This window comes from Strix uralensis, chromosome 32 (assembly GCF_047716275.1).
Source record: "Strix uralensis isolate ZFMK-TIS-50842 chromosome 32, bStrUra1, whole genome shotgun sequence".
Taxonomy (NCBI): Eukaryota; Metazoa; Chordata; class Aves; order Strigiformes; family Strigidae; genus Strix; species Strix uralensis.
The window spans coordinates 3,410,330-3,431,227 of record NC_134003.1 but is presented as its reverse complement, the minus strand read 5'-3'; the positions used below and the strand labels follow the sequence as shown (position 1 = coordinate 3,431,227).

General features: G+C 73.9%; 5 protein-coding genes across 7 annotated transcripts; 3 read left to right on the top strand and 2 right to left on the bottom strand.

Moving 5' to 3' along the window:
* The first annotated feature begins 585 nt into the window (after positions 1 to 585).
* On the top strand, positions 586 to 3,542 carry PPOX (protoporphyrinogen oxidase). 2 transcript variants are annotated; one of them, XM_074853491.1, is made up of 13 exons: positions 586 to 606; positions 707 to 801; positions 892 to 1,026; positions 1,524 to 1,639; positions 1,716 to 1,848; positions 1,942 to 2,086; positions 2,167 to 2,357; positions 2,447 to 2,507; positions 2,588 to 2,706; positions 2,790 to 2,903; positions 2,970 to 3,113; positions 3,192 to 3,234; positions 3,306 to 3,542. In XM_074853491.1, exons 2-13 carry the CDS (start codon positions 715 to 717, stop codon positions 3,440 to 3,442), a joined length of 1,425 nt encoding a protein of 474 aa, XP_074709592.1. In that variant the 5' UTR covers positions 586 to 606; positions 707 to 714; the 3' UTR covers positions 3,443 to 3,542. The 2 variants fall into 2 exon arrangements, with proteins under 2 accessions (XP_074709592.1, XP_074709593.1); XM_074853492.1 differs by lacking the exons at positions 586 to 606; positions 892 to 1,026 and having other exon boundaries at positions 617 to 801.
* B4GALT3 (beta-1,4-galactosyltransferase 3) lies at positions 3,489 to 6,102 on the bottom strand. The gene is made up of 6 exons (XM_074853493.1): positions 5,646 to 6,102; positions 5,185 to 5,420; positions 4,920 to 5,110; positions 4,722 to 4,844; positions 4,438 to 4,542; positions 3,489 to 4,357 (listed from the first exon to the last, which is right to left on the bottom strand). The coding sequence occupies exons 1-6, from the start codon at positions 5,899 to 5,901 to the stop codon at positions 3,880 to 3,882; spliced, it is 1,389 nt and encodes a 462-aa protein (XP_074709594.1). The 5' UTR covers positions 5,902 to 6,102; the 3' UTR covers positions 3,489 to 3,879.
* A 1,219-nt stretch (positions 6,103 to 7,321) lies between these two features.
* On the bottom strand, positions 7,322 to 11,396 carry ADAMTS4 (ADAM metallopeptidase with thrombospondin type 1 motif 4). Its single transcript, XM_074853488.1, has 9 exons — positions 10,862 to 11,396; positions 9,917 to 10,240; positions 9,547 to 9,679; positions 9,285 to 9,455; positions 8,909 to 9,195; positions 8,630 to 8,816; positions 8,346 to 8,521; positions 8,094 to 8,269; positions 7,322 to 8,005 (listed from the first exon to the last, which is right to left on the bottom strand). Exons 1-9 carry the CDS (start codon positions 10,997 to 10,999, stop codon positions 7,603 to 7,605), a joined length of 1,995 nt encoding a protein of 664 aa, XP_074709589.1. The 5' UTR covers positions 11,000 to 11,396; the 3' UTR covers positions 7,322 to 7,602.
* Positions 11,397 to 13,521: 2,125 nt separating this feature from the next.
* On the top strand, positions 13,522 to 18,562 carry NDUFS2 (NADH:ubiquinone oxidoreductase core subunit S2). The gene is made up of 14 exons (XM_074853489.1): positions 13,522 to 13,691; positions 13,797 to 13,903; positions 14,872 to 15,062; positions 15,698 to 15,818; positions 15,960 to 16,072; positions 16,159 to 16,233; positions 16,322 to 16,399; positions 16,543 to 16,628; positions 16,875 to 16,994; positions 17,069 to 17,198; positions 17,505 to 17,600; positions 17,750 to 17,833; positions 18,241 to 18,298; positions 18,391 to 18,562. The coding sequence occupies exons 1-14, from the start codon at positions 13,537 to 13,539 to the stop codon at positions 18,426 to 18,428; spliced, it is 1,452 nt and encodes a 483-aa protein (XP_074709590.1). The 5' UTR covers positions 13,522 to 13,536; the 3' UTR covers positions 18,429 to 18,562.
* A 377-nt stretch (positions 18,563 to 18,939) lies between these two features.
* On the top strand, positions 18,940 to 20,440 carry FCER1G (Fc epsilon receptor Ig). Of its 2 annotated transcripts, XM_074853495.1 has the most exons (5): positions 18,940 to 19,081; positions 19,327 to 19,418; positions 19,575 to 19,616; positions 19,874 to 19,894; positions 20,243 to 20,440. In XM_074853495.1, exons 1-5 carry the CDS (start codon positions 19,024 to 19,026, stop codon positions 20,297 to 20,299), a joined length of 270 nt encoding a protein of 89 aa, XP_074709596.1. In that variant the 5' UTR covers positions 18,940 to 19,023; the 3' UTR covers positions 20,300 to 20,440. The 2 variants fall into 2 exon arrangements, with proteins under 2 accessions (XP_074709596.1, XP_074709597.1); XM_074853496.1 differs by lacking the exon at positions 19,575 to 19,616.
* The last annotated feature ends 458 nt before the right edge of the window (positions 20,441 to 20,898 follow it).

The window sequence follows — 20,898 nt, the reverse complement described above, 5'->3', positions numbered from 1 at the left end:
TGTGCAGTGGGGGCGGGGCCTGGGGTGGGAGGGGCAGTGCTAGAGCTGATGGGCAGGTGTGCAGCAGGGGCGGGGCCTGGGGTGGGCGGGGCTAGAGCTGATGGGCAGGTGTGCAGCAGGGGCGGGGCCTGGGAGGGGCGGTGCTAGAGCTGATGGGCAGGTGTGCGGTGGGGGCGGGGCCTGGGAGCGGTGGGGCAGTGCTAGAGCTGATGGGCAGGTGTGCAGTGGGGGCGGGGCTAGAGCTGACAGGCAGGTGCACTGCGGGGGGCGGGGCCTGGGGTGGGAGGGGCGGTGCTAGAGCTGATGGGCAGGTGTGCGGTGGGGCGGGGCCTGGGAGGGGCGGGGCTAGAGCTGACAGGCAGGTGCACTGCGGGGGGCGCAGCCTGGTGCGGAAGGGGCGGGGTATCGGGCGTGTGGGCGGGGCGTAGGCCGCCGGGGGCGGGGCGCGTTGCTGACCGCGCCGCAGCCTGGTCCTGCTCGGCCGCCGTAGCGCTGGGAACGGGGGGCGGTCCCTGCTCCTGTCCATCAGAGGAGAGCGTCATGCCATTGGCGCTCCGCGTCCTTAGCCCCGCCCTGTCCCCGGCTCACACGCGGGCACCGGGAGAGGTGCGGACGGGGCGGGGGGGGCGGGGGGGGGGCCGGGGGTGCCGGTCCCGGTCCCGGTCCCGGTCCCCGGCGCTCAGCCCGGCCCCGCTGCCCGGCCCAGGTCCCTCAATGCCGCCGACCGTGGCCGTCGTGGGGGGCGGCATCAGCGGCCTGGCCGCCTGCTACCACCTGGCCCGCGGCCCCCGCGCGCCCAAGGTGAGCGCGGGGCCCCGCCGGCCCCCGGGTCCCCCTGGGAGTCCCCCCCCGATCCCCGGGGACACTCCGGGGTGACCGCGCTGTCCCCAGGTGCTGCTGCTGGAGGCCAGCGGCCGCCTCGGGGGGTGGCTGCAGAGCACCCGCACCGCCGACGGGGCCGTGTTCGAGCACGGGCCGCGGGGCGTCCGCCCCGGGGGGGCGGTGGGCACCGACACCCTGCACATGGTAGGGCGGGCCCGGAGGGCGCAGGCGGGGGTCCCTGGGACTTGGTTCGGGGCACCAGGGGGACCCAGGGTGCTGGGATCCGGGGGGGGTGGGGTGGGGGGGGGGTGGTGTGTGTGTGTGTGTGTGTGTGTCCCTTGGGCAGGGTGCTGGGATCTGGAGGGGGGGGGGGGGTCCCTGGGTTGGTCCAGGGTGCTGGAGGCCGGGGGGGTCCCTGGGTGGGTGTCGGGGGTCCCTGGGGCCATGAGGGCACGGGGATCCTGGGGTGCAGTGGTCCGGGGGGGGCCTGGGGCTGGGTGCCGGGTGCCAGAGGGTCTCCGGGTGGGGGCTGGGGTGTTGCGGGGTCCCTGGGTTGGTCGAGGGTGCCGGGGTCCGGAGGGGGTCCCTGGGGGCGTGCAGGGGTCTGGGGGTCCCCGCACGGGTGCTGGAGTCCGGTCGAGGCTGCCCCGTGGCGGGTCCTGGGCCCGTCCCCCCCCCCGTCCTGCCCGTGTCCCCCCCAGGTCTCCGAGCTCGGCCTGGAGAGCGACGTCCTGCCCGTCCCCGGGGACCACCCGGCCTCCCGGAACCGCTTCCTCTACGCCGGCGGGGCCCTGCACAAGCTGCCCTCGGGCCTGGGGTAGGTGCCTGCCCCGGCGCCCCCCCGCCCGGTGCCACCCGCGGGCCGCCCTTCCCTGAGCCCTCGGTGTCCCCAGGGGCCTGCTGCGGCCGGTGCCCCCCTTCTCGCGGGCGCTGCTCTGGAGCGGGGTGCGGGACCTGCTGGCGCCGGCCGGGACGGAGCCCGACGAGAGCGTTCACGCCTTCGCCCATCGCCGCTTCGGCCGCGAGGTGGGCGCCTGCGCGGGGCGATAACGCCGGGGGTTTATCAGGGCCTGGCAGGGGCCGGGCGGGGACCAACCTCACCCCACCACGTCCCTGCAGGTGGCCGACATCGCCGTGGACAGCCTGTGCCGGGGGGTGTTCGCCGGGGACTGCCGCGCGCTGAGCATCCGCTCCTGCTTCCCCGCGCTCTTTGAGGCAGAGCGGCGCTGGCGCTCCGTCCTGCTGGGGCTGGCGCTGGGCTCCGGTAAGCGCCGGGACGCCGGGAGGGGACACCCCAAGTGCCACCGCTGCGGCATGAGGGGACACCGGCACTGTCACCCGCAGGGAAGGAGCGCGGGGCCGAGTCGGGGCTGAGCCGCCGGGCGCGGGCCGAGCGCTGGAGCCAGTGGTCGCTGCAGGGCGGGATGGAGAGCCTGGCCGAGGCGCTGGTGGCCTTCCTGCGCCCGCGCGGCGTCGAGCTGCGCTGCCACGCGCCCCTGCGCCGCCTACGCCGCTGCCCCGATGGCCGCTGGCAGGTAGGGCCCTGGCTGGGGGGGTGCCTGGGTCCCCTTCTCAGTGCCCCCCGTCCCTGTGACACCCCCGCCAATGCTCTTCTTCCCCCCAGCTCACCCTGGCAGACGGCACCGTGACGGCCGACCACGTGATCAGCGCCCTCCCGGCTGCAGGTAGGGCTGGGCGTTCCCCTGGGGCCTAGGAGGGGCAGGGGGACGGTGTTGTCCCCCCATGATGTCCCCTCTCCCCCCAGCCCTGGCTGAGGTGCTGCCGGACGAGGCTGAGCCGCTGGCACAGGAGCTGCGGCGCATCCCAGCTGTGTCAGTGGCCGTGGTGAACCTGCAGTACGAGGGTGTCACGTTGCCTGTCACGGTGAGACCGGCACCCACGGGTGTCCCCTGGCACCCACGGGGACCCCCAGCACCCACAGATGACCCCGTCCCGCTCCCACCCAGGGCTTTGGGCACTTGGTGCCCTCCTCCGAGGACACCTCCCTCCTGGGCATTGTCTACGACTCGGTGGCCTTCCCCCAGCATGACGGCACCGGGGCCGCCTCGGTGCGGCTGACGGTGAGCGGAGGGGATGGAGTTGGGGGGGGGGACACGGGGCTGTTGGGGGCTCACGGTGCCATACAGGTGATGCTGGGAGGTGCCTGGTTCGGGCAGAGCTTCGGGGAGGCGGCGGCCCCGGCGCTGCTGCTGCAGCGGGCGCAGGCAGCCGTGCGGGAGCAGCTGGGCCTGGAGCCGGCCCCGACCCGCTGCATCGTCCGGGTGCACCAGGTAGGTGATGGCACCGCAGGGCAGGGGGGGGGGGGGCACGGCCGTCCCATAGGGCTCACCGGCTGCTCCCCCCCCCAGGCCTGCATCCCCCAGTACACGCTGGGCCACTGGCAGCGCACAGGTAAGAGGGAGCCAGGGCATGGAGGGTCCCTCGGCCCCCGCCAGGCGCCCACCGCCCGTCCCCGTCCCCAGAGCGCATCGGCCGCTTCCTGGCGGAGCAGCGGCTGCCCCTCAGCCTCGTCGGGGCCTCCTACGCCGGCGTCTCCGTCAACGACTGCATCGCCAGCGCCAGAGCGGCCGTGGAGCGGCTGCTGGGGTGGCCCCGCTGAGCCCCGGCCTCCCCTGTCCCCTCCTGGCACCCAGCAGTGCCGTGGCTGTAGGACAAAGTGTTTTTTTTATTGAAAAACCCTTATAAAGGTCCAGGGAGCAGCTCATAAATAGAATAAATAACCTCGCGCCGGCAGCGCAGCCTGCGACCGTCTTCAGGTGCCCACAGCCTGGAGCAAGACGGAGCCAGGCGAGCCCCCAGGGCCCCGGCTCTCCCCGCCCCCCTTTCCGGGGTGCCCCCAATATCAGGCACCAGCCCCGCGGCCAACAGCTCCCTGGCTGGTTGCCCCCAGGGCTCGCTGCTCCCCCCAGTCTCTCCAGCAAGGCCACAACGCACCCGGCCCGGCCGCGGCTCCCCCGCCCCGCACACCGCGGGGGCCCCTCCCCAGCGCCGGGCGGCAGCGAGCAGAGTCCATGGGGGAGCTGCGGTGGCCGGTGGCTAGCGGGGTCCTTGCGGCAGGCTCTGGTTGCCCCCGCGGGCGGGCAGGGTACCCTCCTCCTGCACCACAGCCACGCCGGCGCTGCTCCCCGGGTGGGCATCGCCCTCCCCAGCAGCCTCGGGGCTGCGCTGGGTGATCCCCGGCGGGGAACCGGTGCCGTTACCCACCAGCGGCTGCCGCACGGCGGCTGTGGGCGACCGTGGGGACAGGGACAGCCCCTGGTCCCGCCAGCCCGTGGCGTCCCGCGGCAGCTTGCGCAGCATCTCCTCCCGGAAGAGGCTGGTGCTGCTGCGGTACCTCTGGCCCTCGTGGCCCGGCACCGGGCCCCTGCGGCCGCGGCCGGCGCGAGGGTCCGTCCCGATGTCGACCGTCAGGTTGGTGTAGAGGGGGTGGAGGTGCTTGGCGAGCAGCGCGTAGGTGAGGGAGTTCATCCCGTCCTGCGTCCACATCCGCTGCGTGCGGATCAGCAGGTCGAACCTGGAAAGGACATGGGAGAGGGAGCGTCGCCCCCAAGCCCATCCTGTCACCCCCAAACCCCCAGCCAGCCCCCCCCCGACCTGTGGGGGTTCTCCTCGTTGCCTTTGTCGCTCTTGTGCTTCACCATCTTGTAGTGGCCGATGGAGACGGGCGGGCGGGCAATCTTCATGCCGGCCAGGCGCACCCTGCGGACGAGCCGCCGTGTCACCCGAGGGTGCCAGGGCCTGGGGATGGCGCCCACATCCCCCCTCCGGTGCGGTGGCAACGGCCCCCACGCACTCGTCCTGCTTGGTGACGCCATCCCAGGGCCAGCGAGACACAAACACGGGGGACGGAGAGACCGGCGGTCCCCACGGCGTCCTACCTGGTGGCAATGTCATCGTCCTCACCGCCCCAGCCCCAGTACTCGTTGGGAAAACCGTTGATCTTCATGTACTGGTCAGGGGTGAGAGCTGAGACCCCCCCGAAGTACTGGGGGTACGGCAGGCTGCGAGGGGAGGGAGATGCTGAGCCGGGGCCGATCCCCTTGCTCCCAGCTCGCCCCCCCGCCGCGGTCCCTCACCTGTATCCGAATTTATTCATGGCGATGGAGACGTGTTTGGGGTTCCAGGGGTCGCAGGTGTAGAGGTTGTGGTCGTTCTCGGGGATGAGGTCGACGTCGTGCAGGAAGAGGCAGTCCCACTCCTCGTCCTTCAGCGCCTCCTTCACCCCCACGTTCAGCAGCTTGGCACGGTTGAAGGTGGAGTTGCCAGCCTATGGGGAGAGGGGGCTGGCAGCAGCGGCCCGGCACGAGCCCGGCGCAGGCCCCTGCGCCCCCCCAGACTCACCTGGTGCACCACGTAGATGCCGTAGTGCAGCTGCTGGCGCTGCAGGAAGGGGTGCAGGTAGTAGAGGAGGTGGCCCAGGTGGGTCTCGCGGTTGCGGTGGGGGATGATGACGGCGGTGCGGGACCGGGCCTCGCAGGTGGGGGGTTGGTAGCGGCCGCCCTCCCGCACCGCCGGGTTCTTCGCCTGGATCTGCTCCAGCGTGGGCACCCGGCTGAAGCTGACCGTCAGCGGGCCGACTGCGCGGGGACGGCACAGGCTGGCGTGGGGACGGGGCGCGGGTCCCCGGGGCCGCTCCCCCCCCGCCCCAAACCCGCGGGAGCCTCCCCAGACCGGCCCCGCCGGTTTCTTCCCCCGGGGAGGGGCGGCCGGTGCCTGCCCCGACCCTCCCCGCCCGGGATCCCCCCACCGGCCGTGACGCTCCCCCGAAGCGGGGGGGGGCTGCGGGTGGCGGCCCCACTCACCGAGGAAGGGCGACCGCTCGGGGCAGAAGGGCAGCGGCCGCGCGGGGTCGGGGCGCGCGGGCCGGCGGGGCAGCAGCCGGCTGAGGTTGGCGTAGACGTCGTGGGTGCGGGAGTAGTCGAAGACGGGCCCGGCGGCGCGGCCGAAGAGGGACGTGAGGTTGCGGAACCCCCCCAGGGAGAAGTAGGCGACGAAGGCGAACTGGCAGCCCACGAGCAGCGCCAGCGTGCAGGGCCGCTCCAGCAGCCGCCGCAGCATGGCGGGGCCCGGCCGGGCCGCCGCGGGCCCGGATCACCGGGGGCGGCTGCGGGCGCCGGGGGGGCCGGGCCGCATCGCGGGGCGCCGCGGGGAAGGGGGAGGGTGGGACCCGCGGCGCGGGGGGGACACACGGACACACCCGGGGCGCTCCGGGGCCCCCCCGGTACCTGCGGGCGGCGGAAACGCCTCAGCCCCGACCGGCCGCCGCCGCCATCTTGGAACGGACGGAGCGCGAGAGCGCGGGGCGTGGTGACGTGGGGGCGGGGCCTCCTGACGTGGCGGGTGTTAAAGGGGCCGGTCGCGCCCCGGCGGGCGGGGTCAGGGTGGGGCCAAGGCCGTGCTGCGGCAGGAGGGGCCGGAGCGGTGGCACCGAGGCCGCGGGGCTGGGGGTGGCGACGGGGGACGCGGTTCGGGTGCCTGAGGGTGGAGGGCGGGGCCCAGGCGGGGTGTGAGTGTCCCGCAGCGCCGGCGGGCGGCAGGACCCGGGGGAGCCCGAGCTGGCGTCAGGGGGCGGGGCGCCGCGTGGACGGCCCAAAGGGGCGTGTCCAGCGTCACCTCCGTCGCCGCGGCAACCGCGCACGCTGCCGCCTCGCCGCCCTTCCGCGTTTTGCCCCGCCCCCCTCCGTGACGTCACGGCGCGGGCGCGCTCCGATTGGTGGCAGGGCGGTGCCCTTCTGCCCGCCGCTCGCCCGCCCCGGCCTGGGCTACGCCCCCCGCGCCGTGCTGGCCCACGGCCCTGCGCGGCAGGTGCCGCCGGGACCGGGGGGGAACGCCCGGGACCGGGAGGGGGGTGTCCCCGTGCCCCTCCTCCGCGGATCCCCGCGCTCCCCTCCGGCCCTGGGTCCCCCCCGTGTCCCGTCCCCGCGGGGCTGCCCCGAACCCCCCCCCGCTCCCCGCCGCCGCCGTCCGCCTCATCGCGCTGCTCCCGCTGCCCTGCCGGCCCCGGTGAGCGCCCACCCCCGGCGGGGCCCCCCCCAAATCCCCCCCGGAGCCCCCGCGGAGCTTCGCTGCCTCTGGGCCCGGCAGCGCGGGGCCTCTCCCCCCCCTGGAGCCCGGGCACCCGCCCGGCAGCACCGAGCCGCTGCGGCCGTGAGGTCCCGGGGCTCCCCGGCAGAGCGGGCGCCCGGCCCCGCCGTCCCGGGGATGCAGGGGGGTGGGATTTCCCCCCCGCGGGATGAGGGGAACAGACCGCGGCCACCCCGGGGGGCTGCGCGCGGCCGGAGGAGGCTCCCAATAAAGTTGTGGGCAAAAGCCCGGTGGCGCCCGGTTCTTGGGGAGCGGGGGGGTGCTGGCGGTACCCGGGGGGGAGCGGCCGGGAAGGTGCTGGGAGCAGCGAGGGCGGGTGGGCGCAGCCGCGGCTGCCGAGGGACGTCCCGCGCCTGGCACCGCCGCGCCGCTCAGCACACGCCGCGCCAGCCGGTCCGTGAACAGCTTTAAATAACGGCGCTCGGTAAATGACAGCGGGGGGGCTGCGCCGGGGCGGGGGGGGCCTGGGGCCTGCCCAGGGGGTCGCCCCGCGCCGCCCGCCGAGGGGCTGAGGTAGCCGCGGTTGCCTGCACCGGGGCTCGACGAGTCTGCCGGGGGCCGCCCGACACCATCCCGCGGACGGTGCCCCCGGCCCCGGTGGGTCATAAATAACCGCATAAATAGGTGCTGCGGGGCCGCTCCCGGGCAGAGCCGCTCCCGGCCGGGCTCCCGCCGCTACTTGTCACGCCGGCGGCTCCGGAGGATCTCCAGGATCTCGGCCTTCTGCTGCTCCCAGGCTGCCGACGGGCGTCCCCGCGCCCGGGGCACGAAGAAGCTGAACCGGAGGCGCGGCGGGCGCCGCTCGTCCACCACCAGCGCCTGCAGCACCAGCGCCTCCCGCAGCGGCCCCCGCCCGGCCAACGTCTCTGCGGCCGCCGTGGCCCCGCTGTAGCGCAGGGTCGCGCCGCCCGGCAGCGGCACGTCGGTGGCGGAGGACAGGAGGACGCGGCCGCCGTGGAGCAGGGAGCCGCCGCCCGGCCGCCGCAGCGCCAGGAAGGCGCCGCCGCCCGCCGAGCGCTGCCGCACCAGGAGGTGCGTGGCGCCCGCCGGGATGGTCACCACGTCGTTGTAGCCGTAGCTGCGGGGCACAGCGGGGGTTGTGGCGGGGGGGTGATGCCGCGGGTGGCGGCCCGCCCCGCCGCCGCCGCCGCCGCCGAGGTGCTCACCGGGCTTTGGCGAAGGAGCCGTAGACCTTGGTGCAGCCGGAGCCGTCGCCGCCGCAGCTCATGCACTTGTCGAACTTCTTCTTGGAGCCGATGACGCGGTCGCAGCCGGCGGGGACGCAGCGGCCCTGCACGCACACCCCCGTGCTCTCGGGGGAGCAGGGCGTCCCGTCGGTCACCTGCGGCACGGCTCGGCCTCAGCTCCCGCCGGCGGCACCGCGGGGCGCCCGGCGGGGGGGGGGGGGACACACTCACCCTCGGCTGCAGCACGTGGTAGTAGCCCAGGGTCCGGGACTGGCAGGTCAGCTTGCACCGGTCCCGCTCGGGGACGCCGCTGTAGCGCGGCACCCAGTCCGGGGGGCCCGGGAGCCCCGTGGCGGGGTCGGGGCGGTGGTTGTGGGCGGCGCATTGCTCCTCCCGGAAGGCGAGGGCTGCCGGCGGCGGGGCGCGGTTTAGACCCGGCGGGGCACGGTTAGCCCCGGCGGCAGCGCCCACCCCCCCGCGGGCGGGGCGCGGTGCCCCCCACACCCCCCACTCACGGGTGCTGCCGGGACACTCCTCCACGTTGCAGGACTGGAAGCGGGTCCGTTTGCCCTCGCAGTACCGGCCGCCGTGGCGAGGCGCCGGCGCGGTGCAGCCGCGGTGGGACAGCCGCACCCCGCCGCCGCAGGTCCGCGAGCACCCGCCCCACGGCCCCCACGGGCCCCAGCCGCCGTCCGTGCGCGTCTGCGGCCGGAGAACGCAACGCGGGGGCAGTCAAACCGGTGCCGGCGGGCGAGCGCCCCCCCGCCGCCCCCCCGCCGCCCCTTCGCACTCACGGTGAGCTCCCGCAGGCGGCCGGGCCCCGCGCAGAGCCCGTCCAGGCAGGCGCCCCCCCCCGCGCACGGCGTCCCGTCGGCCCAGGGCAGGCGCTTGCTCTGGCAGACGGCGCGGCCGCCGGCCCGGGCCGTGCACCACAGCGCGGCGCAGGGCGGCTGCGGGTCCCCGCAGGGCCGCGACTCGGGCCCGAAGGCCAGCTGGCACTGTCGCCACAGCGGGTACACGCTGCCCGGCAGCGCCGAGGGCAGCTGCAGCCACTCCGGAGGCTTGTCCAGGAGACAGTGACCTGCGGGGACACGGCACCGCTGCACCGGGCGTCCCGGAGGGCACCGGGGGGCGACGCGGCTGCGCCGGGCCCTGCCGGCCGGGCCCTACCGTGGCCGTTGTCCAGGAAGTCGGTGATGAAGCGGGCGCTGCACGGGGACCAGACCTCGCCGGGCTCCAGCGAGGAGAGGACGGGAGCCATCACCCGGCGGGCGGCCCCGGAGCGGCCGTTCAGCTCCCGGCAGGGCGGGGAGGTGTCGTGCAGCATGCTGAAGACGTGGCCTGCGCCGGGGGACGGTGACATCAGCCCCGGGGGGCTCACGGGTGGCAGTGGGTGGCCCCCCCCGCCCCCCGCTGGCCCCCCCCGGCTCACCCAGCTCGTGGGCGGCCGTGAACGCCGACTGCAGCCCGTCGTCCTCCACGATGGCGCAGCTCCGCTCGGGGTCGCAGACGGTGCCCACGTCGGCCATGCCCAGCGTGTCGCAGGTGGCCGCCCCGCACAGGTCCTGGGGGCAGGCAGGGGCTCGGGGGGGGCGGCTTGGGGACACCCCCAAACCTGGCCAGCACCCAAACGCCCTGGGACGGGCCGCAGGGACCCCGCCAGCCCCATGGACACCACAGCCAGCACCCACCCACCCTGGAGGGCACCCAGGGACCCCGCCAGCTCCCACCCCCCCCTGTGGGGACCCCAAACTGACGCCCCCCAGCCCCCCCGAACCCCCCCAGCCATCAGCTCCCCCCACCTGCCGGGTGAAGAGGATGGCGGTGTCAAAGTGGAGGGGACTGTCCTCGTCGGGGACGTTGAGCTCCCGCTGCCACTGGCAGAAGTCGCGGAGCACCTGGGCGGCGTTGGAGGTGATGGGGGGCCCGGGGGTGCCCTGGCCCAGCACCACCAGCCGCGTCACCCGCAGCTCCACCGCGTTGCCGAGGCTGCCGTGGCCGAAGGACCGGGCGGCCGCCGCCAGCACCGTCAGCAGGTACCGCCGGAGCCCGGCGCCGTGGAACCGCCCCATCGACTCGTCCGCCACCACCAGCGTCTCCACGTACCGCGGCACCGAGGCGAAGCGCTGCCGGGAGTCGGGGCGCTGGGGCAGGGGACCAGCAGGGGACGGCCGGTGTCCCCCACCGACGGGCACATCCCTGCCGGTGCCCCCCGGCACCGCGCCCGTGCCAGCCCGGTGCTCCCCAGTGTCTCTGGGCCCCTCCCTGCGCCCCCCCCCCCCCGCCCCCGGTGCCCCCCCCCCAACACCCCGCAGGGTCCCGGCTGCCCGCGGCACCGGTCGCCCCTCGGGGCGGGTCCCGGCGGTGCCCCGGGAGGCGGAGGGGAAGCCCGGACCTGGCCCAGCCCGTCTCCGTCCGACGTGTCCCGGTCCCAGCCCATCCCAGTCCCAGCCCGTCCTGGTCCCAGTCCGCCTCCCTGCGGCGTGTCCCAGCCCGTCCCAGTCCCGGTCCATCCCCGTCCCAGCCCCGGTTCATCCCCGCCCCAGCCCATCCTAGTCCCGGTCCATCCCCGTCCCAGCCCATCCCCGCCCAGCCCATCCCAGTCCCGGTCCATCCCCGTCCCAGCCCATCCCAGTCCCGGTCCATCCCCGTCCCAGTCCCGGTCCATCCCCGTCCCAGCCCATCCCAGTCCCGGTCCATCCCCGTCCCAGTCCGTCCCAGTCCGCCGTGTCGCGGCCCGCCCGTACCTTGGCTCTCCTCGGGGCCGGCCCCACGCGGGACCGTGTCCCGGCTTCGCCCGGGGCCGTGACGGGACACGCGGGGCCGGGGGCGGCCCCGACGGCGGCGACAGCGGCGATCAGGAGCAGCAGGAGCGCGCGGCGCATGGCCCGGGCACCGCGACAGCGCGACAGCGGGAGGCGATAGCGGGTCCCCGCCGGCTCCGCCGCCGCCTTTTAACGGGCGGGAGAGGCGGCCCCGGGCGGGGGGCGGAGCGGGGCAGCCCCGGCGGCGGGGGAGGCCCCGGACCCCCCGGGACGTTCCGGGAAGGCAGAGCCGGGTCCCCCGGGAGCGGGGCTGGGCCGGGGGATCCCCCTCGCCGGGACCCCCCTCGCCGGGGCCGCTCGGGGCACCCCCGGGGCAGCGGGGGCCGCGGTTGCCGTGGGCGTCTGCCAGGGCAGCCTTGCCCTCCGTCCCTCCTCATCCTCCTCATCTCTGCCTGTCCCTTCCATACTGCTCATCCTCTTCATCCTTCCTTGTCCTCTCCATCACTGCCCATCCCCTCCATCCTTCTCCATCCCCTTCATCCCTGCCTGTCCCCATCCCCTCCATCCCTCCTCATCCTCTTCATACCTCCCCATCGCCTCCATCCCCTCTGTTCCTCCTCATCCTCTTCATCCCTCTCCATTCCCTCCATCCCTCTCATCCCCTCCATCCCTCCTCATCCTCTTCATCCCTCCTTGTCCTCTCCATCACTGCCCATCCCCTCCATCCTTCTCCATCCCTGCCTGTCCCCTCCCTCTCCATCCCTCCTCATCCTCTTCATCCCTCCTCATCCTCTTCATCCCTCCCGGTCCCCTCCATTCCAGCCCATCCGCTGTCAGCCCCTCCGTCCCCTCCCCGTGTCCGCCCTTCCCAGCAGGGCCACCCGCTGTCTCACACCCGGAGTCACCTTCTGGCCCCCAGCCCGGCCAGGCAGGACGCGGGGCCACATCCTGCTTCCTCCCTTCTCGGAATGGGGGGGCCAGGCCCGTCTGCCCTTCCTGCCCCGGCACCCCCAGCACCCGCAGCACCCCGGTCTGGGGGTGCCCCGCGTGGCCCCGGGGCCGGTGCCATCCCCGCCGTCCCCGGGAGAACAACAGGGTGACAAAGGGACCCGGCGGCACCGGGCGCTGCCGCACAAAGGGCCTCTGTGCCGCCGCGGCTGCGCCCATGGGACCCGCCGGTGCCGGTGCTGTGGCCGGGCCAGCACCTGCCCAGCCCCCACCCGTGCCCGCAGGCCCCCGGAGCTCCCCGCGCCCTGGCACCCGCCGCGGCCGACACGTGGCTCACACGGATCCGCCGGTGTCCCCATGGGCTGCAGCGTCCGGCACAGCCGGTGTCCCCGGGAGCTGACATCTGCTCCGGCTGGCACCCGCCACCTCCGGCACCCGCCGGCTCCAGCATCCCCCAGCTCCAGTGTCTCCCAGCTCCAGTGTCCCCCAACTCTGGTATCTCCCAACTCCAGTATCCCCCAACTCCAGTATCTCCCAGTTCCAGCACCATCTGACTCCAGCATCCCCCAGCTCCAGTATCTCCCAGCTCCAGTGTCTCCCAACTCCAGTATCCCCCAACTCCAGTATCCCCCAATTCCAGTATCCCCCAACTCCAGTATCCCCCAACTCCAGTATCTCCCAGTTCCAGCACCCCCTGACTCCAGCATCCCCCCCAGCTCCAGTATCTCCCAACTCCAGTATCCCCCAATTCCAGTATCTCCCAGTTCTAGCACCCCCCAGCTCCAGCATCCCCCACAGGTCTGGGGTCCGGGCCGTGGGGCACCCATGGGTGCTAGCAGGGGCTCAGCACGGGGGGTCCCCTCCTGGCTCAGCCTTCCTGCCCGGGGCTGGCTCCAGCTGCAGCTGGGTGGCCCCACGCCATGGCGGGGGGGGGCGGGGGGGTGGCCAGCGGCCAACATCTGGATGGCGTCAGCCCACGTGGCCACCGTGAGTCACACCGGGCCGGGAACAGCCGTGACGTGGGGGCAGGCGGCCGCTGGCATCACTGGGGACCATGACGCAGAGTGAGGCCGCGGGAGCCAACATGACCTGGGGGGGATGGTGGGGGGGGGGACAGGGGACATGGAGGGTCCTGGCCCAGCGGGGGGTCCCCTGTCCCCTGGCAGGGGGGCAAGTCCCGACGCCGGAGCCTGGGGACGCCCCACGCTGGGGGCTGGGGGTGCAGCTTGGCCAGGGTGGACACGGGACAATTTTGGTCACACCCCCCCCCCTCAACCCTGTCACCCTGATACCTGTCACCCCCCCCCCCCAGCACCCGCAAGAGGCCACCGCAGGTGTCACAGGAGGGGACAGGGGCCACCTCCGGCCGCAGCGGTCCCCAAGCGGGGAGGCCTGGGGACACGTGTCCCCGCCGCCATCACGCCGGGACGCCCCCCTCCTCCTGCGCCCAGCGCGTCCTGCTCGCCCTGTCCCCTGCGGGGGTGTCCCCTCCGTCCCCGTCCCCTCCGTCCCCGTCCCTTCCGTCCCTGTCCCCTCCGTTCCCGGTCCCCGGCACCGCCCCGGCCCGCCGCCAGCTTCTGCCCGGCACAAAAATGGCGGCGGCCGCGGCGGCCGCAGTATTCCCGGCCATTTCCCTTAGTAAAGATGGCGGCGGAGCTGCCCATGGTCAATATGGCGGCGCCGCAGGGCTTCGCCTGCCCTCCCCAAACATGGCGCCGGCCCCGCCCCTCGCCGCGCTGTGGGCGGGGCGGCGCACGCGCAGCGCCAAGGGCAAGATGGCGGCGCTGCGGGCGCTGGGGCGGCTGCGGGCACCTTCGGGGCTGCGGGCGGCGGCGGCGGCGCGGCTGGGGCCGGCCCCGGCCCGGTGAGAGCGGTGGGGAACAGGGGGCGGGAGGACAGGGCCGGGGGCGGCGGGGCCCGGGCGGCGGTCCTGGCTCCCTCTCACGGCCCGTCCCGTCCGGTCCCGCAGGGCGGCGCGGCAGTGGCAGCCCGATGTGGAGTGGGCCCAGCAGTTCGCCGGCGCCGTCATGTACCCGAGCAAGGAGACGGAGAAGTGGGTGCCGCCACCGTGGAACGGTGAGGGGCGGCGGGGGACCCCTGACAGGGGGAGGCCGGGGCGCTGGGAGGGTGTCGGGGTCCCCGGAGGAGCCCTGAGGCCCTGGGGGGGCCCCGGAGGAGGGAGACCGCGGCCCTGGCAGGTGTCAGGCGGGCGCTGGAGGGACCAGGGGGCCCTGAAAGGTGATGGGGGCCCCTGGGAGGGTGTTGGGTGCCCCGGGTGGTTCCCGGAGGTGCCCTGAGGGGGTGTCGGAGACCCTTGGGGGCCCTCAGGGGGCTCCAGAGCCGGACTGGGGCTCGCTGGCGGCCCTGTGGATGCTCAGGGCTGTCCGGGAGGCACCCGGGGCCCCGTGGGGCTCGGAGGGTGCCAGGCTGGGGGTTACGTGAGGTCATAGGGTGCCGCGGGTCAGGCCGGGGGCCATTGGGTGCCCTCTGGGGCCTGGGGCTCACAGAGGTACCGGCCCAACGGGTCCTGTGGGGGTCCGAGGGTCTCCCAGGGCCCCTGGTGCCCAGGGCTGCTGCTTGGTGGGTGCTCGGGGCCAGGCTGGGGCTCGCTGGGTGACGTGGGCGCCCAGCGGGTGTTCGGGGGCAGCTTGTTCTCCCGAGGGTCCCATCTGCCACTCGGGGCTCCCGTGTCGGGCCCCGCTCGGGCTTTGAGCTTCGCCCCCGTGGCTCCAGGCCGCTCTGCAGATCTCCCCAGGCTCAGCTCCCGCCCCGGCCCCTCCGCGCCCCCAGCGCAGGGCGCTGTCTGGCTCCCCGCACCCCCGGGAGGCGGCGGGAGGCCCTTGGGCCTGTCCCAGGGGTCTCGTGCTGGGCCAAGGCGGGAGCTGGCGGCGGGGACGCCGCGTTCCTGGTGTCTGGCCAAGCGCTGAGCTCGGCTCGGACGTCTGTCCGGCGTCCGCTCTGCGTGTCCGTGCTGCCGGGAAGGGCCGAGGGCGCTTGGTGCTGGATGTTCCTCCCCGCCCAATTCTCCTTCCTCCCCCGCGCAGACAAGGACCCTGTGGCTCACAAGAAGGTCTCGAGTTTGACCATAAACTTTGGGCCGCAGCACCCGGCTGCCCACGGGGTCCTGCGGCTGGTGATGGAGCTCAGCGGGGAGACGGTGAAGAAGTGCGACCCCCACATCGGCCTCCTGCACCGAGGCACCGAGAAGCTCATCGAGTACAAGACGTACCTGCAGGTACGGCCCGGCGGGCTGCCGGCGCCCCCCCCGTCCCGGGGGGGGTGTCTGTCCGGCGGCAGAGCACGGGCTGTCCTTTAGCGGCGAGGAGGTGAGGGGCTGCTGGTGTCCGTCTGTCTGCAGCTGTCTGCTCAGATACGTCAGCAGCTCCTTGGCGCGCTGGGAGGGGATTTATTTGCTTGGCAGGGTTCGCAGTGGTGTTTGTAAACAGACCCTGATGATTTATTATCCCAGTCGGGTTTAACCTTCCCGTTGGCCAGAGCCTGAAATAGCCCAGGGGAGGGGGGAGCCGCTGCGGCGTGGGGCAGCGCCACGACAGCCCCGCTCAGCCGCGCCCTGGACTGGGGCCCTCGCGGTGTCTGTGAGCTGGAAAACTCGCCGAGGGTGCTGCCTGCCTGCCCTCGCGCCTTACCCCGAGGCGGGGCTGTCTGCTCCAGCCCGGGGCCGCGGCTTTTGGGCTCTCGGTGGCCGCTGTGCGCTCGGAGCGCCCTGGGCCTGGGAGCTGCTGGGGCTGGGGCTGTGTCCTGGCGCTGCCCAGCTGCGACGGACCCCCCCGGGTGCTCCCGGCAGCCCCGGGCCTTCACTGCCCGGCTGCGGGTGCCAGCGGCTGCTGCTCGATGCCGATTTTTTGGCAGGCGCTGCCCTATTTCGACCGCCTGGACTACGTGTCCATGATGTGCAACGAGCAGGCCTATTCCCTGGCCGTGGAGAAGCTGCTCAACATCCGCCCGCCGGTGCGGGCTCAGTGGATCCGAGGTGGGGGCGGCCTCACGCATCTCTGTGGTGTTTCCGCGGGGACCCCAGCCTGCCCTGCCTGCCCTCCTGAGGGCTCGTAGCTCTCGGCTTTCTGGGGGCTCAGCCGAGGGGCTCACCCCCCTGCACCCCCTCTGCCCCCAGTTCTCTTCGCAGAGATAACGCGGCTGCTCAACCACATCATGGCTGTGACCACGCACGCGCTGGACATTGGGGCCATGACGCCCTTTTTCTGGATGTTTGAGGAGAGGGAGAAGGTAAAGGGCAGCGTGGCTGCGGCGGGGGGGGTGGATTCGGGGCTGCGCCGTGCCGGGACGCAGCGGGATCCCCTGTGTCCCCGCAGATGTTCGAGTTCTACGAGCGGGTCTCGGGGGCACGGATGCACGCGGCCTATATCCGCCCCGGCGGGGTGCACCAGGTGAGGGCGGCTCTGGCGGGGGGGGCGCGGGGTGTCCCTGCGCCGGCCAGGGCGCCCCCCAGTGCCACCCTCCCCTCCTCCCGCGCAGGATCTGCCCCTGGGGCTGATGGACGACATCTATGAGTTTGTGAAGAATTTCTCCATGCGGATCGACGAGGTGGAGGAGGTGAGGCGGGACGGGCCCCGTTTCCCGGCACCCTGAGGGCTGGGGAGTCGCGCTGACCCCGCGGGGTCGCTCCCCCCGCGGCGGTGACGGCGTGACCCACATCGGGAGAGGGGGCCGGGGGGCTGATGCGCATCTGCCCGCAGATGCTGACCAACAACCGCATCTGGAAGAACCGCACGGTCGACATCGGGGTGATAACGGCGGAGGAGGCTCTCAACTACGGATTCAGGTGGGTCAGGGGGCTCCTGGGGATGCCTGAGGGGGGGGCTCAGCCTCCTGCCGCTGCCCAGCTGCGTCCTCGTCCCCCCCAGAAGGGTCGGGGTCGAGTCCAAAGGTCTCATCCCCCACTGCGGGGTTCCCCGGGGCGGGTCGGAGCCGTGGCCGTGGTGGGGGGATGTGTGGCCGCTTTCCCCGGCATCGGGGCGTGGGGAGGGCCCCGTCTGGTTTGGGTGCTCACCCCCCTCCCTCCGCCCAGCGGGGTGATGCTCCGGGGCTCGGGGATCCACTGGGACCTGCGCAAGACGCAGCCCTACGACGTCTACGACCAGGTGGAGTTCGACGTCCCCATCGGCTCCCACGGCGACTGCTACGACAGGTACGTCACGCCCCGGCGCTGGGGGGGGCCGGGGGGGTCCTGGGCAGGTCTTGAGTGCCGTGGGGGTCCCGCAGGTACCTGTGCCGCGTGGAGGAGATGCGACAGTCGCTCCGTATCATCCTCCAGTGCCTCAACAAGATGCCGGAGGGGGAGATCAAAGTAGACGATGCCAAAATCTCCCCCCCGAAGCGGGCAGAGATGAAGGTAAAGGCGCTTCCTTCCCGCGCGGGGCCTCGCCGCAACCGTCCCTGCGCGGGGGGGAGGTTTGTGCAGGGGGGAGCCGCTCCCGCACCCCCCAGCCCCGCTCGGAGCCGCCCCGGTGAAGGCAGAGGAGACCCGGCGGCTGCCGCCTCGTCCCCCGCGCTCGCTGTGGCCCGTGGCCGTGGGACCGTGGCCACCGCCCTGGCTGCCACGTGCCGCGCCCTGTCCCCCGCCGAGGCGCAGGCAGGGGACAGGCAGCGCTCCCTGCCCGCTCCCCCCCGCGGCGACGGTGCCGCCCTGTGTCCGCAGAGCTCCATGGAGTCCCTGATCCATCACTTCAAGCTCTACACCGAGGGCTACCAAGTGCCCCCCGGAGCCACCTACACGGCCATCGAGGCCCCCAAGGTGACGCTTCTCGCGGCGTCGCGGGGACGGTGACACGGGGTCGGGCCGCTCCCGGGGATGCCGCGGGGCTGCTGCCGCCGCCGGGCCAGGCCCTCCTGTCCCCAACTTGGCCCCGCCGGCGTCACCAGCCCCGTCCCCGCGTCCCGCAGGGCGAATTCGGCGTCTACCTGGTGTCGGACGGCAGCAGCCGGCCTTACCGCTGCAAGATCAAGGCGCCGGGCTTCGCTCACCTGGTAGGAGCGGCCGGGCCCGCGGCGAGGGGGGGGTCTGGGCTGGGGGGGACGAGCTGGTGCCCCCCGTCCCTGCAGGACTCGCCCCAGGGCGGGGGACTGGGGCCCTGTGCGTCCCCCCAGACCCCATCGCTCCTCTCGTGCCGCTGCCCCTGGCGCTGGTTTCCTCTCCCTGCCCACAACCGGCCACTTCCCCTCCCTGCCCCGCGCTGGGGGGGCAGCGCCCCCTCCCCGCCTGCCCCCCGCCGCAGCCCCCGCCCGCTCCGGAAGCGGTGAGCGGGGCCGGGCAGCTCTTGTGCAAACCCGGGAGGCAGAACCGCCCCCCTCCCGCCTCGGGGTGCCGGGTGCTCGGGGGTGCCGGGGTCGGGGGGGGCTACGGGCTGACGGGGGTTCTTGCGCTTCTGCTTCAGGCCGGTCTGGATCGGATGTCGCAGGGCCACATGCTGGCGGACGTCGTGGCCATCATCGGTGCGTTCCTTCCGGGGGCTCCCGCGGCTCTTGGGGGTCCTTCCCCCTGCCGGGGGGGTGACGGTGCTCTGACCCCCCCTCTCCCACCCCAGGCACGCAGGACATCGTCTTTGGGGAAGTGGATCGGTGAGAGGTGGCCGCCCTGTGCCCGTCCCTGCTGCGGCTGCTGCTCTGGGCGGGGGGTGTCCCCGGCCCCCCCCACGCGCCCTCTTCCTCATTTGAGTCAAATAAAGCCCAAACCGGGTCTCTGCCTGTCCCACGCCACGTCTGCGTCCCCGCCTCAGCTCTTCTCCAGGAAAACCTCACGCTCTTCCTCTCCTTCCCACGTGAGGCTCGTGGTCGCCAGCTTCCCCTCCTGGGGGGCTGGGAGGGATCCCCGGGGCTTCACCTCTGGCCGCCCCCCCCTTTCCTCAGCAGCCCCCGGTGCCGGTGGGGGCTCCTGCAGCCCCCCCAGGGTGCCGCAGGGGCTGGGGGGGGTGGGCACAGGGAGGCCGGGGGATGCTTGGGGACACGGCCTTGGCCCTTGAGCGACGTCCCCTCGGCCCGTGATGGGAAGGGGGGGGGCGGCTGCTCCGGCCCCGGAGGAGGGAGGGGGGTGCGGGCGGGGGAAGTGAAATGGTGGGGGGGTGGCGCGAGCCGGCGGGGAGGAAGGTGCCGGCCCTGCGGTCGCTGACTCTGGCGTGATCGCCTCGACGCCCTGACGCCCGCGGGGGCCGAGCGCAGCCATGGGCGCCCGCCTGCTGCTCGCCGCCACGCTGCTGCTGCTGTGGACCCCGGCCGCAGGTGGGGGGGGTCCCGCGGGGACGGGGAGCGCCTGGGGGGGGGGGCGTCGGCGTCCCTCGGGGCCAGCCAGGATCCTGTGAACGCCCCCCCGGGGTGCTCGTGGCGTGGAGGGGCCCCCTGGGGTGAGTCCCGGTGGGCGCTGGGGCTCCCCGATGCCGCCCGAGGGGACCCTGGATGTGCGGGGGGGGGGGGGGCGACGCTTGGGACCCCACCCGTGTCCCCCCCGCCCCTGCTCCACCCTCCAGAGGCCCTGGTGGAGCCCGAGCTCTGCTACATCCTGGACGCCGTCCTCTTCCTCTACGGCATCGTCCTCACCGTCCTCTATTGCCGCCTCAAGGTGAGCGCCAGGATCCGGCCCGGCCCTGTTTTTTGCGGGGGGGGGCACCCCCAGGGACGCCACAGCGGCTGCCCCAGGGCTTGGAGGTTTTTTCCTCTTCTTATTTCTCTTTTTTACCTGTTTTTTTTGGGGGGCATCCCCCTCGCCCCCCTGCAGTTCCTGGCTCACCGAGCGTCCCAGCAGGGAGCGGGCAAGGAGGTAACGGCGCTGCCGGCCAAGGGACAGGGGGGCTGGGGCTGGGGTACCCGGGGGGGGACGGGCCCCCCCAGATGGTGCCGCAGCCATGGAAGGGGAAAGCGAAGGGGATTTGGGGGCGGGGGGGTGGCTCTGGTGGTACCAGATTGTGAGGAAGAAATTCAGGAAACGTCCCCGCAGCTGGGGGGGGCAGACGTGTCTGTGTCCCTGTCCCCCCCCCCCACCCCCCAATTTCTTTCTGTTTCTCTTTCCCGGAGCAGAAGGAAGAAGCCATCTACACCGTGAGTCAGCCTGGGGGTGACGCAGCCCGGGGGGGGGGTCCTTGTCCCGGGGAGGCCCTACCCACAGCTGCTGACCCTGGTGCCCCACCCTGCCCCCCGTGGGTGCCCCACCCTGCCCCCCGTGGGTGCCCCACCCTGCCCCCCGTGGGTGCCCCACCCTGCCCGTGCTGTTCCCCCTGGGTGCCCTGTCGCCCCTCCCCACCCTGGGGGCAGCCCCCCCCTCACCGCAGCCCCCCAGGGCCCTTCCGTGGGGCACACACTGGGTAGAAGCCCCAGCGCTGGGGTGACACTCTGGAGGGGGGGTGGCGGGGGGGGCGCAGGCACCCTGTAACCCCGTCTCCCCCGCAGGGGCTCAGCGCTGAGGGCCAGGAGATGTACGAGACCCTCCAGACCAAACGCTCCTGACCCCGTCCTGCCGCCGCCGCTGCCCCTCATCCCCCCACCCGTCCCCAGCAGCTGGGGACCCCCGGTGGCCCCTTTGCCCCCCCCGTCTGGGACTGTGATGGAGAACTGGAGCTGTTTCCTCCTGGAAAGGGCTGGTTTTGTCCCCAAACTGCTCCCAGCCAGGCACGGGCGCAGCCACCGCGGCGCCGGGACCCCCTGAGCCTGGGGGGGGGGGGCTGAAGATGCCCCGGGGTGCGTGGTGCTGTCCCCCCCCTTCTGCTGCAACACCCCCCCCCAGTAAAGCAGCACCATGTGCAAATGGGGCAGGAGGGTTTCTGTGACAGGGACAAGGACGGTGACACCCGCTGCCGTCGGGGACAGGGACGGTGGCACCATCTCCTGCTGGGGACAGGGACCTCCCGGGGACGGTGGCACCATCTGATGGGGATGGAGCCCGTGGGAACGGGGACACCGTGGGGCTGGGGATGGTGGCACTGGCTCCTGGTGGCCGCCGCCGCGTCTTTCTGGCGAAGAAGAGAAACACCATTTCCTCCTGTTTAACCAAAAAGCTGCATTTTGAGGCCAATACCATGGAAACTGCTCCTGTACCCCCCGGCCCC

Excerpts from the sequence above, each read along its gene's own strand:
- PPOX (XM_074853491.1), top strand. The coding sequence starts at position 715 with ATGCCGCCGACCGTGGCCGTCGTGGGGGGCGGCATCAGCGGCCTGGCC. Across the intron at positions 3,114-3,191 it reads GCATCGTCCGGGTGCACCAG|GCCTGCATCCCCCAGTACAC; the intron begins GTAGGTGATGGC and ends TCCCCCCCCCAG. Across the intron at positions 3,235-3,305 it reads GGGCCACTGGCAGCGCACAG|AGCGCATCGGCCGCTTCCTG; the intron begins GTAAGAGGGAGC and ends CCCCGTCCCCAG.
- B4GALT3 (XM_074853493.1), bottom strand. The coding sequence starts at position 5,901 with ATGCTGCGGCGGCTGCTGGAGCGGCCCTGCACGCTGGCGCTGCTCGTG. Across the intron at positions 5,111-5,184 it reads GCATCTACGTGGTGCACCAG|GCTGGCAACTCCACCTTCAA; the intron begins GTGAGTCTGGGG and ends CTCTCCCCATAG. Across the intron at positions 4,543-4,721 it reads GACGATGACATTGCCACCAG|GGTGCGCCTGGCCGGCATGA; the intron begins GTAGGACGCCGT and ends GCTCGTCCGCAG.
- ADAMTS4 (XM_074853488.1), bottom strand. The coding sequence starts at position 10,999 with ATGCGCCGCGCGCTCCTGCTGCTCCTGATCGCCGCTGTCGCCGCCGTC. Across the intron at positions 10,241-10,861 it reads CGGCCCCGAGGAGAGCCAAG|CGCTTCGCCTCGGTGCCGCG; the intron begins GTACGGGCGGGC and ends GACTCCCGGCAG. Across the intron at positions 8,270-8,345 it reads ACCACGTGCTGCAGCCGAGG|GTGACCGACGGGACGCCCTG; the intron begins GTGAGTGTGTCC and ends GCCGTGCCGCAG.
- NDUFS2 (XM_074853489.1), top strand. The coding sequence starts at position 13,537 with ATGGCGCCGGCCCCGCCCCTCGCCGCGCTGTGGGCGGGGCGGCGCACG. Across the intron at positions 17,601-17,749 it reads CGGCCATCGAGGCCCCCAAG|GGCGAATTCGGCGTCTACCT; the intron begins GTGACGCTTCTC and ends CGCGTCCCGCAG. Across the intron at positions 18,299-18,390 it reads GGACGTCGTGGCCATCATCG|GCACGCAGGACATCGTCTTT; the intron begins GTGCGTTCCTTC and ends CTCCCACCCCAG.
- FCER1G (XM_074853495.1), top strand. The coding sequence starts at position 19,024 with ATGGGCGCCCGCCTGCTGCTCGCCGCCACGCTGCTGCTGCTGTGGACC. Across the intron at positions 19,082-19,326 it reads GCTGTGGACCCCGGCCGCAG|AGGCCCTGGTGGAGCCCGAG; the intron begins GTGGGGGGGGTC and ends TCCACCCTCCAG. Across the intron at positions 19,617-19,873 it reads AGCAGGGAGCGGGCAAGGAG|AAGGAAGAAGCCATCTACAC; the intron begins GTAACGGCGCTG and ends TTCCCGGAGCAG.